Genomic DNA, 17,129 nt, shown 5'->3' with positions numbered 1-17,129 from the left:
ATTCGAAGACGATCATGCAGAAGGACCGAAGGCTTTAAATTCCCTTCAATATGATAGCTGAAAGCCCTAGCAAAGCTGGCCGAGTTGGCACACCCGAACGAAAGAGCGGTTTGCATCCATTCGTGAGTCCCTGAGCAGTGGCAGTTGGCATACAAATCTTTCCCTTCAATCGAAGAGAGAAAGAAAGAGAGAGAAGGAAAAAGGGCGATCGGCAGCACCCAAGGGTTTGGGTGTTTAAAATTGTTGTGGGACGCTTTCTTTCACGAGAGATCGCTTATCGCGCTTTCAACCGTCACTCGTTACCGTGCTCGGACGGACCCTGGCCCACCAGAGTCCCACCGGCAGTATCATTAACCGGTCATCTAATTGATCTAGACACGGTTGTCTAATAGAACATCGTCGTCGCCCAATCATTCGTTACCGCCTTCCGTGTAGCGTCGGCTTGGTTCTCGTTAATTCTAATGCTTCGCGCGAAGCACGGTTCCACGGTTCCCTATTTAGAAAAGCCCATCGCACAGCCCTCCCTTTGGACACAAAGCTTCCCGAATCGAAGCTTCTAAGGTGCTGTCTTTCACGGGGATCGTTTTAAAAATCGCCTCCGGTACCGACAAACACCGGTCCTCCACAACCAGCGCAAAATGGCCATTGAGGATTGATTCATTGTTCATTGGGATGCGGTACGAGGAACGTTCACGGACATGGAGGAGCTAGGAGCCGGGTGGAAAACCGCGCTCCTCTCGCTGGACCAATAAATTGTTGCTGGAGTAGATTGATAAAGAGAAATTTTGCGTGGGCTAAGCAGTTTTTTTGAGCCCGTTCCTGTTTGCCGGCGTTCTCGCTGTGCCCGGTCGCGGTAGGTGTTGCGCTGTTCTACCCGAGGAAAGGTTCGACCGCTTCTAAGGTGGCGGGACCGTTTACCGTTAGAAAATGGATGCACTGTCGAGAGGTGCATGTGCAGCGGAACGAACTTTCTAGCAGCTGGAGGAACCATGACGTGTGAGAAATCTCGTCCGTAGGTCAATCGATATTGAGTGCGAGAAGCCATCATAATTGCGTTCTTGACGAGAGTTTAGAGGTCTCAACAACTTCAAACTTGACAACCTGACGATCGTAATGATGAGCGCATTACGAAATCAAAGCAGAAAATCAATCACAATTTACAACTCGCTTGCTAAGTGCTACTAGGGTGCACGAGTCTTACTGCAATTTAAAGCAACATTATCACATTTCGCCTCAGCGTGCGCGGCACGCACGCACCCGTATGCGTTAAATCGCACCTAGCGCATCCGAGCTCGATCATTCGGATATTTGCCGCGAGTCGCGTGTACATTTGCGTGCCGATTATAAAACGCAGGCCGGTAATCGTTCGCTGAGATAATGGCGTAGGGTAATTCCTACAACCAGGGAGACCCGTGGATGAACCTAAGTATCGATGGCCCTCCGGTAGAAGGAATCATTGAGGGTTATTTCGCCGATTGCGCCATTCAAAAGGGACTGCGGGAGTCCGTTGGGAATGCGCCCATACTGACTCCCGTTAGCAGCTCGGCAGTATCATCTTTCGATACACAAAGCCAAGCAAAAGCTTCCGTGGCTATAAACGTGACATTTACGGTTCAATTCACCACTTTTCGGTGCAGCAGGCCTAATGTGCCTTCAGCTGTGCTCCATTCTGCTACCAGCAGCTAACGGGTGTTTGATATAACTGAACACCCTTTTGTTTACGCTTATTCACCTACCTTTTATAGCAACCGATTCCGGCAGAACCTTGTATCCGAAGATGGCATGCAGATTTTTGAACTCGCAGTGTCCCGATACGGCCATGCAGCCGGCAAAGAAGGTGATGTGCCAGAGGTAGGTAAAGCACACGGCAAAGCCGCTGTACGCGCAGAAGATCTGCACCGACGGGAACGGGCTGAGGATGCCGATCCAGAAGGAGATCATGTCGGTCAGCGAGGTGATCGTGATGGAGACGGCCGCCTCGGACATCATGTGGCCCATGCGCTCCGGCACGGTAAGCTTCACGGACGTCCGTCGCCACGCGGCCAACATGACGAACGTGTCATCGATTCCGATACCTGTAATGAGAAAACAAAGGAATTAGCGTTGAGGTACATCAATTTGTTAACTTGAGCCGTTAAGTGTCTTTAGTCGATCGACCCGATTTTTATTAAGTTAGTTTTTGATTATGCTCCAACATCGATCGTACACCCTGAGTATTTACTCTAACCACACTGTGTTACAGACATGCGTAACGAGCTTTGGGTGGATAATTACAACCCACGCACACACACACACACACACAACACGCATCACGCGCTCACCTCACCTCCTGCGTCGAGGCTTTTATTCGCAATGACATAATCATGCGTTCAAGTATGCGCGACGATGTGAGTTTTGAGTGCGCGGCAACGGCAACGTCGACTCCGGCTGTTCGTCGTTTACAAAACTTTGCTGGCCAAAAGCGCGATAACCGATAGCCGGCGGTGATCGATCGACTCGCTCGCTACCCGCCTGAAAGAATCGCAATTAGAAACGCTCGACGGTGAAGTAGAACCTGGGTGTCTGCTTTTAGACATCGTCTGTGTTTTTTTTCGTCGCCCGAGTCGAGTCGTCGAGTTTGTCGAGTGGTGGCATCGATGTTGTCGAACCGTAATTTCACCATTCTAGGTACAAACAGATGTGCAATTTACCATTTTACGGCCGCTTAATCACCTTACCCACGGCTAAGATTGCCGATCGTACGGCACGGTGACATGGATCATTCAGATCTCCCATGTACAGCATATATTTCCGCAGGATCTTGGCCAGTTCGATTTGCTCTTGCTTCAAGTGTTATTAATCAATTCGTTACAGGAATTGCGAAAGATGCCCATAAGAATTGGACCAGACGTAGCTTTGGGCGCACTTTGCACAAACTAGTAATTGGACAAGGTTTTCGGTTAAACTAAGAGCCTATTACTGGTTGGAAGTTCCTGTGGATAAGACTTTGTACTCAGTACGCATATTAGCTAGAGGCAAGTGCAAAGCTGTAAGAGCTTCCGGCAACCAGTGGCTTATCAGACCATGGTGTGTGTAACGTTGGAGGCAAGAGGATCGTTAAATCGTACACGTGTGGAGTGCACAACTTCAACAACCTTAGTTAGAGCCAATGTTGTTATTGTTCACTAGACACCAGTAGAGGTTCACAACAGGGACGCTTCGTAGTTGTGGTTCAAGAATTTGAAGGTTTGCTTAATTAACCAAAGTCGCTCAGCGATCGTCCTCGGCAAGAATTAGTTCTATCTCCTGAACCATGTTTTACCACTAGTCTCGCTTCATTTGGTTCGAGGATCAATAACTTGTTTCACCTCGATCAGGCTCAACAGCGAGAGAGGAAGCCGGTGCCGATGATATTTGAAGAATGCAAGAAACATATTATCTTAGACATTGGCAGTACAAGGGTCATCGCCAATCATACCTGTAAGCATTTCCCAGACCCTTCCTCTTGTTCTATCTCAAAACACATCTCCATCAGTGACCTAGATCAGGCTCGCAACGCACAATGGTTGATTCAGCCAACAATAAGATCCTCCTAACGATGGACGGCGCGCGATTGATTGTGGCAAATTTGTCGCCACTGTTAGAGTACCTTAAGCAGGGGGTTTCGTTAAGGCATGTTATCATCGCTTGCTTGGCATCAAAGCGACACTGTAACCCTTTTTTTTGGCCGTAATTGAAACACCATTCACTATCAATTGCGGCAGCTGAAAATAGACACTGACACATAAACTCACGCTCATGCTGCGGTTATCTCAGGGGGGGCTAAAGGTTTTATGACTTGCGGTTTTGAAGATGAGCCGACCTCTGCCAAATCCAACTTTACGATGCAAATCGATGCGGCAGATCTTACCAGACTGTTGGGCCAAATCGTCCAGCCACCACTCTTTTGTAATAGACCGTTGTAAGATGTTTGAATTCTTTCCCCTTATGGTGTTTTAAGCAAACAATTTACGCACTTTTCTGTAGCAACATTATATTCGCGTTCCAAAATCGCCCAGTTGCTCCAAGTGATCTGTCTGTCCATCGCATTAAGCTACCCTAACCCCAACCCCAACCGTTGGTTGAGGGAGTCGATTGTAAATGCACTTACACCGGACTGGGCTGCACAACCGTCGTTTGTGGCGCACCTTTCGGGTGGCGCGTAAATTGCCGGCAATTGAGTGCATCGGTCATGTTGATTGTTGAATTCTCCAATACCCGCGGCTCGAGTGTGCGTGTGTGTGTGTGTGGGAGAGTCTGTAAGACACCGTCTATTGCCTTTCTTTTCAGCGTTCGACTCAGCTCAGAGCCCGTACCGTAGGGTACTTATCTTTTCGGCATCATTGGCAAATGCCATAGAGTTTGGAAATTGTATACATATTTCTGTTCCACGCGGCCCACGTTACGCAACGGCCCATTTGTGTGCTCTCGCGCACCACCCACCACCCGGAGAGCTTGCTTGTTCACATGTTTAATTGGCGTGCGGACTGTTTCTGATTTCTTTTCTTTTTTCGGTTCATTTCACTTTGCTTTGCGGAGCTTTTCGCGCTGAGACGATATCATTGCAGCAGATGAGCACAATAATTCGAAAATGATCGAGCACAGTGCGGCATTGCGGGCGCGATATTACCATACGGCTAAGTATTTATCAAAAATGGTACTGTTTGCTTTTCTCGGTGTGTGTGTGTGTGTGTGTGTGTGTGGTTCAAATGATACAGCGAAATGGGAAGCAAAGCAAACAACACTTCCGGACTGTTTCCGGTACCGGAAAGTGCGCGGAAAAGCGTGATCTCGTGTTGCATATGAAAATTTGATTGATATGATTTGTGACGCGCGTGAAAATGCGTTCGTTATGAGACGACGGACTGGCGAGTTATCTAATCCTCGAGCGCATGTTTGAGGTCATAACTCGCGTGTGGGATGTTGAACCAGGAAGAAGAAGGTGTAGTGCTGTTATCGCTCAAAGAAGTCAACCAACAAGCAGCGGGGTCCAATGTTAGGGAAAACCTACCACACAGCTCATTAGAATCGGAAGTTCCGTAAAGGTGTCGCTTTGAAAGCTTAACTTCATACTCGGCTGCTAAAGTGGTACATGGACCGATCGGCTGCTTGCATAACCTGAAACACTGAAACTTTTAATGCTTCTTCACTACACGTTGCACGATCATGCCAGTCGTATCACTTTACGACGGCTATGATATGCACCTTGTGATAGGTTAGTCGCCTACTTAAACGGTAATTAGTATTCTACCCATGATCGCACCGCGCCGTCCACCGTACAGTGGCTTTGCCTTTGCATTGTAAGCATGACGGTGACATTGTTTGGGGAAGGTTTTTATAGGTGGTCCAATGTCGCCCTGAAGATGACTACTGTTTGGAGGTAGTCATGGCCGTGCTGCCATAATCACGCCAAATACGATCGAACGATGACTACGTACGCCTGATCGCATTAGACCAGCTTGCGCTGAAGCAGATTTTTCATAAAATGTTTTGAAACAGACAGCATTTTTACTGATCCATTACATCTTTACACCATTTTGGACACACTCAGTACACTCATCTTTTTTGGGTCAAAATTAAAGACGCTCATGGGATGGGTTACGTCACCTGCCGCGTTCGGGTGGCTGATCAATTGCGAGAGATCAATTCGGTCGGCAACAGCAACAAGTGTTAGGAAAATGCCATCCAATCGGGTATGGTAAGGAGCACACTCGTCACTCATCAGCGGGACGTGATGCGCGAATGGGTTTTCGGGTGTCGGGTCGATCATTCATCGATTCCGCTATTGCGCTTGCGACGGTGCAATTAGAGCAGTGAGGCAATGGACTTACCAATCATAAGAAACGGTGCCGCCAAATTGATTCCGATGAACTCGATGCCCAGATACATGGCCAGTCCGAAGGCGGCAGAGGTTGCCATCACAGCCGACACGTTGCCCATCAGCCCGAGCCAGGGTTTCGAACGTACCACGTCACCCATCATGCAGGTCACCACGCTAGAGGAGAGATTTGAAGTAAAGAAACATATTTTTATGATAAACTGGCTGTCTGATTTGGTCTGATCTAGCTTCGTCCCTCTATTGTCCTTACCTAAACACAATCATCAGGAAGAAAGTGGAGCTAAAGTACGGTACCACCGTTCGCGTGTTCCTCTCCAGCTCGTGGTCGAGTGTGCGCGAAGCGAAGCGGGCCACCGAAATGTATTTAAACACGCCATGATCCTCCGCATACCCGACCGCTTCCAGGAACGCCTCCTCCCAGGCAGCACCACGCGCATCCTGCCGCTTGGAATCGGCCGTCACAAAGTACACCAGCTGCAGCGATGGCACCGAAATGATCAGATTGTCTTCCGACACTTGCGTCCCGCCGAAAAACACCGGAAAGACGTGTGCGTCCCACGTGACGGGATTAAACATTACGGGAAAAGTTAGGTTTAAGTCACCGGCTTCAACCTGAAAAATGGCAGAAGGGAATTACATTTACAGGTACGAGGATGCAACCTTGAAGCCGCTCGAAATCGACCCTTACCTCGTCAATGATTTTGTCCAGGTTTAGAATGTCGTTCGTGAAGCATTCGTTCTCCCAACGAGCGCATGCCTCCCGGTAGGTGAACGTTTCGCCATCGTACTGGACCGTGGCGTTCTGTATGATGCCGTCCAGCAGTCGTAGCTCCTGCCAAACTTCACTGCGCAGGAGATTTTTGTTGTGTTCGTCCTTCGAAATAACAATTACTCGGCCGAACCGTCCTGTGAGGAAGGGTGGGAGCGATAGATTGGTCGTATAAATATCGTAGCTGAACGAGGCCACTTGAGATGACAATTTTCTGCTCCATTTCTACGTTTCAGGTTGGGGAGCCTTAATCGATTTTTTGACTTCATTTCCATTGTCAAGGATAGCGCTGTGATTGCGAATTTGTGGCATGCAGACGTCGGCCTAGAGCTTTGGTTTGTGAGTTGGAGGTTTAAAATTTCGTTTCAGTCCGTTTTTCTAGTCTAGCAATCACTGATCAGGTGTGATTGCTTTTGTTATCTATATGAGTGGCTTTAAACCCTGCAGATCTCGTTTAAAGGTAACCAAGAAGTTGCTATTAACCTAGAAAACCTCACAAGAGGTGGCAATTTAGCAGAGGGCAGCCTTTTGTTGCTGCTGCTGCTACTGTGGTCGATGCGAGGCTGCCCGCCAATCTCACACTAATTGTTGCAGTTTGCCAAAGGCTGACACACACACACACACATACACTGTGCGAGCCAGTTTCCTGACACGCTAATCGGCCGACCGATCGGAATCAGTAACGGAATCTACATATAGCAGCTGCGGCTGCACACGCACTCGATCGAGCTAGTGTTGATTGGTGCCTGCGCCAGCGATCAAGTTAGAAACGCTGAAGGAAGGCACCGGAGGTAGATATGAGCTGCAATTGAAGGTCGTTCGATGTAACTTGCAACTTGGGCAGGATTTTGTACAAAGGAGAGTACAGAAACAAAACCAAACGTGCAAAAAGTGGAGCACTTTGACCGATCGTCAATTTCAAAGGTATGCCTCATAAGATCCGATCTAGCACGAGTTTCTCAAGACTCGGTATTTATTGGTTTTATCAGGAATCTACCCGCTTATCTGGTATGGTGAACGATCAGCAGTTTTATTTCTATCAATCATAACTCGTGTGCCAGAAAAAAACGATCGCACGTGACTCGATCGGCAAAGATCACCAGACCAAAAAAAAAGTTATCCTAAATTTGATCAATAATTAATTTGTGCTCGATTGTAAAACAATGCTAGCAATTTCACGTTACAAAAGGAGTCTATGGCTTTCTGTAAGCTACCGATAGAATGCACTTGATGAAAAAGAAAACAAAACACCCGTGGGATTTATCGTCGGGATAAATCATCGTTTGCACCCTTCTCCCATTTACGTCATTCGGGCCGAACGAACCGTTTTATGACACGTGTTAGGGTTATCTGTCGAATCGACCTATATCGAAGGCAATTTCGCAAGGGCAGAAATAGCCACGCTGCATCGTTGAGACGGTTTTGTTTAATTGATTTTGTACTTTTTTGCTGTTATCGAGGTAATATTTGCTTGCTGTTTGACTGTACCTGGAGGTGAATACGAAAGACTTGAGCATGTAAGATTTAAGCGACGAACCCCTAAGACTAGTTAGGCGTACTTTTGGTAATGATTTGATCCAGAAAAACTATTCGCAATGATCAGATAAGAGTGTACCCATATTGCTTTTAATCTTTGAAGTGAGATATCTCTCGCAAAACCTGTTGACTGATCGTTCAACAAATTTCGTTTCGTTCATATGCTAATTATAAGCCATTGGTAATTGCTTCCAGCCTACCAAGGCGTTCAATGTGGCACATTGAAAGCCTGTTATACTGGAGCCCGTTAGTTCTATCGGTTGGTTAGAAATGAAAGTAGTCAAGAAACGACCACCGACTAGCCGCTAGCTGACGCAGCTAGCCCCTGTGATGAAAAGTGGAACTGTCTCAAAGGACAGCCTTCATAACCGGTCGCGTCGGGCACTACATCCTGCGCACTGCACTCGCGATTCCTGCTGGTTTGGTTTTGCATCCTTACCCGGGCGTGTAATTCGTCCAACGTTGAAACGGTGCGTATAGTTGACCTTGAAGTAGCTCTCAACGATGGCACGTTCCGATTTGCCCTCGCCCCGGATCGGCGAGAACAAATACTCTGGGTCGATTTCGTATTTTATTTGTTGAAAGCTGAAAGAAAAAAAAGCACACCGAGAGCAACCAATCAAATCCGGGAACACGGGGTACGGCAGAGATTTGCGTTAGTATTATAGCTTTTATGGCAAGTGTTAGCAATACTGATTGAAGGGCATATGATCGTGTTTGAATCGTACGAGCAGCATCTGCTAGCGTCGGTGGTGTGTCGTAAACTAAACGTCCATAATAGAAACAGCTACACCACGGAACGTGTCCGAAGTTAATGAATCCTCAGGCTAGATAAAAGCCTCAGACATCATAAAATCACAATTTACGGGAATTTAGCGGGCCTGTAAGTGTGCAACCTTTTCCGGGTAATGTAAGGTACGTGCGGCGATTAGTGAACAGCGCCGACTGAAATAAAAATAATTGTGATTATTTCGCCTTTGAAGCTGAGTCAGTATAGACATGGCAAACGATCGTGTTTACTTGAAAGTGAGCAAAATGTCGGATAATTTTTTTACTCAAATTTTTAACTTTCCAATTTTTTAAAATGATAGCCACAAGTCTACCTTAACATCTTATTTCACTTCACAATTAAAGTAAAGCCCCAAGAATGAAAGTATATTTCACATGCCTTCACAGACTTTATACGCTGCAAAGTGATCTTAACCCGAACAGTCTTTAAATTGTTTTATTGAAACAAATAAAACTGAAAGCTCGCTCCTCTTAAACGTTATTGGTAGGCGTAACTTTACGATGCTTTCTTTGAGCTTTTATTTGGTAGTAGATTGCACTTAAATTATTGTTTTTTACTATTTTCTTATGGTTTTTCCAAACCCGGTGTATGATTCACAAGCATAAGTATCGCCAGTGAAACCAGTTTTCATGCCAAATACTTTCGTTTTGCATTTTTCTTGCCCTTTTTTCGTAGGTCTCATTCATTAATGAGGCATTGCAATTTTGGTGAAATTAGCAACACCATTTCCCCTACCACTGTACTGTCCAGCAAACTACCCCGAACAGGTTAGCGATCCGCGCCAACTGGTCCGCAACTTACCCGGTCATACATAGTAGAGCTAATAGGACAGGTACTATCAGAAAGTAGCCTGGATGGCGCCCGATAAAGAGACCCAGCTTGAAGAAAGATTTGTTCAGTGCATTGTCCACACAAGAAATGCCGCAAGTCATCTGTAAAGAAGGGAAAAAAGGTTTATTTAATAAGTGAAGGATAACAAAAAACAAGTTAAATCGTTATATTGGGAACGCATTCCAGGTCTCCCAGCAAAGCGAAAAAGGTAATCGAACTCATCAATCTTTTTTCAAACTAATGGATGGATTTAAGATGGGTGCGTGTGCGTCACACGCACCCAGTAAAGGTGGTTTAAACCAGGGAGGGATAACTAAGCGTATGTCAGCACGTCTGGGCAGGACGTACATCAAAGCGAAAACGCTGGCCGTACAAAAACATTGTGAAAAGATTTGATTTTCTCGTTTGATTATGCCGAGCGCTTGCAGTACGCCAGCTAATTACGTACGGCGCAGACAGCCCAACGTGTACAACACAAAACAAAACTTTCCATTTTCATCGGCGTACTGGGCGGGGGTTTGAACTACCCGACCGACCGACCAACCGACCGACCGCACGGGCTGAAGTTCTTTGACTGTACGAACGAAAGGGAAAATCTCAAGCAGTGTAATTTTCCCACTATTTGCACGATTTGAATAGTTATGCTGTAGGGCCATGGTCGGCTGAGTGGGCCCGACTGCAAAGATAAGGTTATTCAGATCATGAATGCTCGTTGTGACCTCCGGCAAGTGAACGCGCAACGGGCACATAAATAGTGCTCTAAGACAAGAGAGAAACAAATGCGACTAAGAGTTTAGATACGGGGGACAGTCATATTTTGCCAAGTGATAAAGAACATGTAATGAAGTTGAGATCACTTTTCCTGCAGTTAGTAAGATCGCTGCGATACCTGCCAGCATCTCATTTCAAAATGTTCTTCTTGCAGCCTAATGATTTTTTTTATCTGCACTATCAAATTGTCTTAAGACATGTGTCAAAACCCAGGAAAAAAATATATTGCTACATTCTCCTTGCCCGTTAGATCTTAAGCTATAAACGGTCGCCTCATTGCGCCGCACTGCATAAAGTTACCCAAAACCACTGGGCGGCAAACAATGGTGGTGCGCACAATCACGCAAAAAGCAACTGCAGCAACATATGCCCCGTCCGACATTGACCCACTTTGCCCGGTGATAATCTAATGGGAAAGGTAAATGTCATGTGACTGATTCCAGCGCACTGTAAGTTAGTTTAATTACATGCGACAAGCGGGCCAAGTTGGCGCGGCCCAAACATCCGTTTCGGCATAGCGAGAAGGTGAGAAGTTTTCCCGCGTGTGTGTGTGTGGGGAGGGGGGGGGGGTTGTTGCTTGCGTGAGAAAGTTTGACACCAATTATGCACTGGCCATCTCAAAACCGCCGGTCAGATGTAATGATAGCTTTGGTGTAGAGAGCGGCCGAGCCTGGAGGTCCCTTCTGCCAGCGGTGAGCTGAATGTGACCAGCGACGAACCCACCACCGTTAGCATATCCGTTTCACTTTCTATCGGCCAGGAAAAACAGGAAATCGATAGGCGGGATGTGGGTTTGTTTTTTTGCACCATGCCAACATGTTTGCTCTCCGATGCAAAACAGCTGGGAACAGTGCGAGATGGTCGAAAGGTCGACGACAATCGGTGCTTGGTGCGTTGCCACGAATGCACTTGCGATTTGATCCGTTTTCACTTGTAGCTGTTGTTATCGCACGATGTGTTGATGGTTTGCCCGTTTTCATCCTCCCGTGTACGTTAATCATATCGTTCGATACTGTACGATTCGATCGATTGCTGCAATGCGCATTTTCCAACAGCGAAAGCAAGAAACAGTAAAAGCGAACCGCCGCCATACACTGGCGATCGTTGGCGGTGCGAGGATTATGGGGCCGCGTTTTTTTCGCTTTGTTTGCTTTTGTTGTGTAATTTGAGCGTGGTATTTATGGAAGTTAAGTAACAAGTGCAGAGCAAAGTACCTCATCTTTGAGCAATGGTGGGTTGATGATCAAATGTGATCGTGGATGTTTGCGAGCGAAGCTTTTATCTTCAGTTCGTTCCGTTTTCTCTCGATCAACATCGTTCAACCAAATTCAAGTGCATAAGATTGTGCTGTGATAAATGCTGTTATCATTTATTGCTATTGTTTACCGAGCAGCTAGTTTTCGTTTGGTGAGCTAATCTAATAGTAGGGTCGATAATGATCGACCGATCACTCAACATCCGGACAGGAATCAAACATCAATTGAACCTCGCTTCCGTTTGGCTACGAATAATTGATGCCGTAAGAAGCCAGTTTGAAAGATTCTGTTTGTTATAGCTTTTAATTTAAAACAATAGAGAAAATGGTCCCCAAATTTCATCCTTTTTATTTTCTGTAAAGAAAAACTCCCAAAATTCTGTTGCAATAAGATTTGTTGCAATGAGCATAAAATTACCATTGGTGAGAAAATAACGGAAAATAACAGCACCTATCCGCAGCATCAGCTGCTTGGAGCGATCATGCGCCCTGCTCGGCCCCATCGATCGAGCCCATGCCCATTAGCACGCCACGGCTGGGGCAGCAGCAGCAGTAATAGGGTGTGATGATGCTGTGTGTGTGCAAGTGCAGTTCACCTGTTCGTTTTGCTCTGAAATACACCCCGTGCATCGGGTGCCGTGGCTAAGGGTAGACAGGTGTGGATGAATGATACTGCAGCTCTACCGGCCCACGAACGAAGGTCGACCCATTTTTCCAACCGGCCGCGCGGAGAAGCAGTCCAGAGAGGCAGTCTAAAAGAGGTCTTGGCATAGGGAACCGAGAGACGACGCCTTTCTCTGGTTCATATTACACGCCTAGTTTTTAAGCCACGTCAGCTTTCTTCCAAGTGAAGAAAGCATGAGCAGGCATGCGGACTGTTTTGGAAGAGTTTGGTCATGTAACAGGAATAAGCACGATCCTGGTTATCTGTAGGCAATTGAGTCAGTGTAGAATTTTCTTAAATTTGTTATGCGATTTATGCTGAGCAAGCTGTCGTTGACTTGCTGAAGCAGTTTAGACCTTTGCTTCTCTCAATTATCTATGAATAATGTTCCGCTTCATTAGGCGCACAATGAACCCAAGCTATTAAAGCTTACCAGTGGGACGAGGGATGAGTTCATTAGGAGTTCCATCAGCTAGAAATGGATCGGTTTGAACGGCTAGAAAAATGTTATTGATCGATGATCATCTGCATAGCAGCTTTTTGGCGGAAGCATTAAGTATGTGTTAACGCATTTTTAATGACTCCCTGTTCGACTCCAACCTGCGTCATATGTCTCGCTCCAAATGCTCTAATGGTGAAAATCGATCGGACTCATCCCTCAAGAGTAAAGGTCACTGTACCGATGACGGTGGGGTTGGAACCGTTGTCTGCAAGTAATTTGAGCATCACCCAATCAAACATTTTAGCAGAAGATAAGAAACATTTCGTTTCACTGGAGAAAGGTGCGATTCGGTGACCGAGAGCAGGAGAGCAAAATAAATAATTTAATACGCTCACAATTTATGCGTTTTCACATCGTTAACCTTGCACCATTTTCGGACAATGGCCAATGGAGTGTAGTTCGTGTAGTTGGTGGTTATATTTCACGGCGTTTTTCCTTCTGGACTTGTACCATCCACCATTGGGAGTTATCAGAAACAATAGCAATTTTGGCTAGCAGCCTTTTGCAGCGCTCTCATCCTTCCTTACCAGTAGTACATTGGTCAGGCCTTGGCGAAAATGATCACTCAAGCACCGATATTTGGCACAGATTGCTGTCATTGTGCGTTACGAATTGCGCTACGGGGGGTAGGGTTTAATTGTAGGCGATATAAAGTAAACGGATGACTGCTGTCCGAGGTACGAAGAATATATTACAACTGATCTACTTTACGCTGTTTGCACCGTATTTTGAAGCAGGCGCTTTCCCTTTTGAACGACCGTTAGCAGATAGTTAATGAACATTGGTTAACAGAAAACCAGGTATAATTTTCTGGTCGTGAATGGTATTGAGCTTTGATTCGCCGGTACGATCGCACTGTAATGGCTGGAAACGAAAGCAAATGACTTGTTTCTTGTTTGTTTTATCCAGCAGCGAACGTTAAATAACTCAACCGATCAACTGATACTGTGCGAGACCTTGATGTAATGAGACGGCAAATCTCGTTATTTCTTCCCCTTTAGTAATGCCACCCTTAAGGTCAGCGTATTTACATAACCGCTCAACTGCAAAGCAGGCGGATTGTTAAACGGAGTTACAAAGTACATTTTCCAAACAAGTTCTAATAATCGGCGCCAGCGATAAAAGATAGGGAAAGAGGTTTATCGGATACATTGAAAATTGAATGATATTTATATCGTAAAAATGTCGATGCATTTATTGCTTAGAAATTTTAGTAATTAGTTAAAAAATATACGCGTTCGAAGGATATCATTAGTACACCTAGTTCGCCTTATCGAAAGACATCACGAGGCACCAGGCAACGAACCTGCCTCGAGCCACCTGCATACATAACTACCTTTCTCCATCTCTATAATCCAATCGTTCGTTCTATTCACAGCATTAGATTAGTATCGTAGGAAAAAACACAAATGACACGTGTACTACTTCACGCTAAGTGTTTCAATTTCTTCTACTTGCCACGATGTGTCGGGAGTGTTTTTTTCTTCTTCTACTCTACCCGATGCAAGTAATGTGTACTGTGTGTGAACAGGGGCAAATGGTACGAGCCTTGTTGTAGGCGCTTGATGTGACGCTTGTTGACTAACTGGTTGCCGGTTGTATAACAGAACGGGTATACCGGGCAGACCGAGAGCTACCGAAATGACCAACAGGAGGGTGATTAAACGAGCGTTTACCACATTAAGATGGTCCTGGTGGCCTACATTGTAGAGATGTTGGGCTTATAATAACGCCTGATAGTGTAGTTTGTCGAAAATATCGTTCAAACAACTGTGATTCTTACTGTTGATTTCTTTTTATTGAGATAAACTTATCGAAACAGTTGCAGATAAAATAATCTTTCTGAAGGCATATTCATATGTACTCCCTGCTAAAAAGTTCTGCAGAAGATGAGCTGATCATATATAGCCATAGAGGGTGAAGCCTCTATTTGAAACAAGGAATTTACTCACATTACCGATATAACTCAAGTGTACTTTTAACACTCTAAAAATTCGCTTCTACGGACTGACGCTCGAAACATACCACAAGAACTGCGTCATATGTTACGGAAATTCCAACCGCCGCTAAATTAGATCAGAGTGCCCAGCTGTGAAGAAAATACATTAATAACCCTTTTTTTGCGCGATGCTGCTATCATAATCTGCTGTGAATGGGCGAAGGGTATGGACGAGAATTAATACTTTCGCTCATACCTTTCCGGTCAATCGGTTCAGTATCAGAAGCAGCAGTAATAGCAGCAGCACGCACATTCAACAACAACACTACCACGGCGAGGATTGATCTCTGGCTGGGTTTTGTTTTCTACAGTTTTTGCTGCACTGGAATGTGAAATAATGCTCTGGGACCGGGGCCGATGAAAGCAAGATCCGTAACGGAAGTGTTTTCGACCGGACCGGTAATATGTAATTTGCAGTAATGCTTAGGTTTTGTTGTGGGCAGCCAGCCAGTCCACTTGCTAGGTTGTGATGGTTGCAGCATCTGATCAGTTCGAAGACATAATTACCACCATTCTCTTCGGGTCCTGGTCGACTGTCTTTTGTTGAACTGTCGTTAGCCCTTTCCAAACTGTCAAAGTAGTGGATAACAGTCAGTGTCCAATAGATGATTTGAACGGTCAAAACTTGATCCGAACCATATTTAGACTTCTTGTAGACGGTACGCAAGGTGAATGTCAGAGGATAGAAGAAAGCCTGACAGTCCAACGTCGTCTGTAGGGCATTGCGCCAACTAAGACAAACATTTAAATACACTGTCTTATGCCAATGTTTAGGGCACAGTAGAACTAATCCTAAATTTCACGAAACATTTGGTAAAACTAAAGCATGCAGCCAAAACTGACCTCATTTAAACAGCGCTACAGCGAAGAATGCATTAGATAACCTCTCCCACCAGCTGGTCTAGCTGACCACGCTCTGCATATACCTATGTATGCATCAAAATGCATGAAACATATTGCGCCAGTTGAACAAAAATTTGCAGAGTTTGGTGGAATAATAATTAAACCTATACACTTGTTAGATAACTAATCTGAGACACGAGTACCCAAACAAGGTACGGACGAGGAGCCGGCATTTGCAACGGGGGGTTGAGTGTTGAGAGCAACTGGCCGCGCGGAGATTCGTTTCTTGGGTGATTATGGGTGAATGTTGAAACTGGATTTCTCACTCACATGTTGCATGTTGTGATTCCCTCGTTTGCTGCTGGCGCTGTCTTTAGCAATGGTTGTGTAGCTGAGCGATGAAGCAGCAATACCGTTTTGCTATAGACGTGGTGGTGGTGTGTTTAGTGTGCCGCTTGTTTTGCGGGCTTTTGGTGCGGGGGGGGGGGGGGGGCCTAGAGCTGTAGCCTCAGCTGTTCTCGTGCGATGTGAGGGGGAAAGTTTGATGATATGTTAAACATTGCCGTTATATCAATTCAATTGAAGCAACAATTTCAACTACCGAATCAATGTTTTGGAATGAAAAGAAATATCCAGTAATGCGTCGCTGACACACTCAGATAATGCTTTGCATATAATGCAGAGATGTTTGAAAGCTCTATTTTCTGTATAGCAAGACATCGATTGGCAAGCACAGAGACACCGACATCGGCATCATACGACAGGACAAATCCCATCTGGACCGCCTCCCCGTCTGATTATCCAGCTACGGGTAAAATCAAGTCACAGAAAGCCAGAAATGGTCGGCCTTTCGAGGTTGTAGTAAGAAGATGAAGAATGCTTTATGAAATAGAGAAGCATTAAGATATCTCAACATAAACAAGTGTTAGGAAGAAAGTAACATCATGAGGTTGAGTGGCATATAAGATGTCGGAATAGCGTTTTATGCTGTTGACAAATAGTGTTACATTGTTGAACTGGTCTGAGATACCCTGCAATGCTCATAGAGGTGTTTTTCGAATGAAGCATATAACTTATAGCATGAGCGAGATGGTTCTTTTTCTTCGTTGGTACTACACCCTCGAAAGGTCTTAGCCTGTCATGCCCTTGTCATATTTTCTGTGATCCATATCTGGATAGTCTGTCCTGCGTATGGGAAGACGGTCTGGATGGGGTTTAATTCCCGGTTCTGACGTATAAAAACCGACACCTTTGTCGCCTTGGTCCGGTGATCAAAATGACCGAACCGAAAAAGAGGTGTTTGGACACTCGA

The 17,129-nt window shown here is 45.6% G+C and overlaps 1 protein-coding gene across 3 annotated transcripts in view; it reads right to left on the bottom strand.

Moving 5' to 3' along the window:
* Positions 1 to 17,129, bottom strand: part of LOC118507754 (patched domain-containing protein 3) — a 36,361-nt gene that overhangs the window by 12,708 nt on the left and 6,524 nt on the right. For all 3 annotated transcript variants that reach the window (XM_036046765.1, XM_036046764.1, XM_036046766.1), the window contains 6 exons: positions 9,754 to 9,884; positions 8,602 to 8,747; positions 6,546 to 6,763; positions 6,108 to 6,469; positions 5,850 to 6,013; positions 1,737 to 2,075 (listed from right to left, as the gene is read on the bottom strand). In XM_036046765.1, the coding sequence (XP_035902658.1) occupies positions 1,737 to 2,075; positions 5,850 to 6,013; positions 6,108 to 6,469; positions 6,546 to 6,763; positions 8,602 to 8,747; positions 9,754 to 9,884 (1,360 nt within the window). The remainder of the gene's footprint in view (positions 1 to 1,736; positions 2,076 to 5,849; positions 6,014 to 6,107; positions 6,470 to 6,545; positions 6,764 to 8,601; positions 8,748 to 9,753; positions 9,885 to 17,129) is intronic.

This window comes from Anopheles stephensi, chromosome 2 (genome assembly GCF_013141755.1).
Source record: "Anopheles stephensi strain Indian chromosome 2, UCI_ANSTEP_V1.0, whole genome shotgun sequence".
NCBI classification, from domain to species: Eukaryota; Metazoa; Arthropoda; class Insecta; order Diptera; family Culicidae; genus Anopheles; species Anopheles stephensi.
This window is presented reverse-complemented; position numbering and strand designations above follow the sequence as displayed.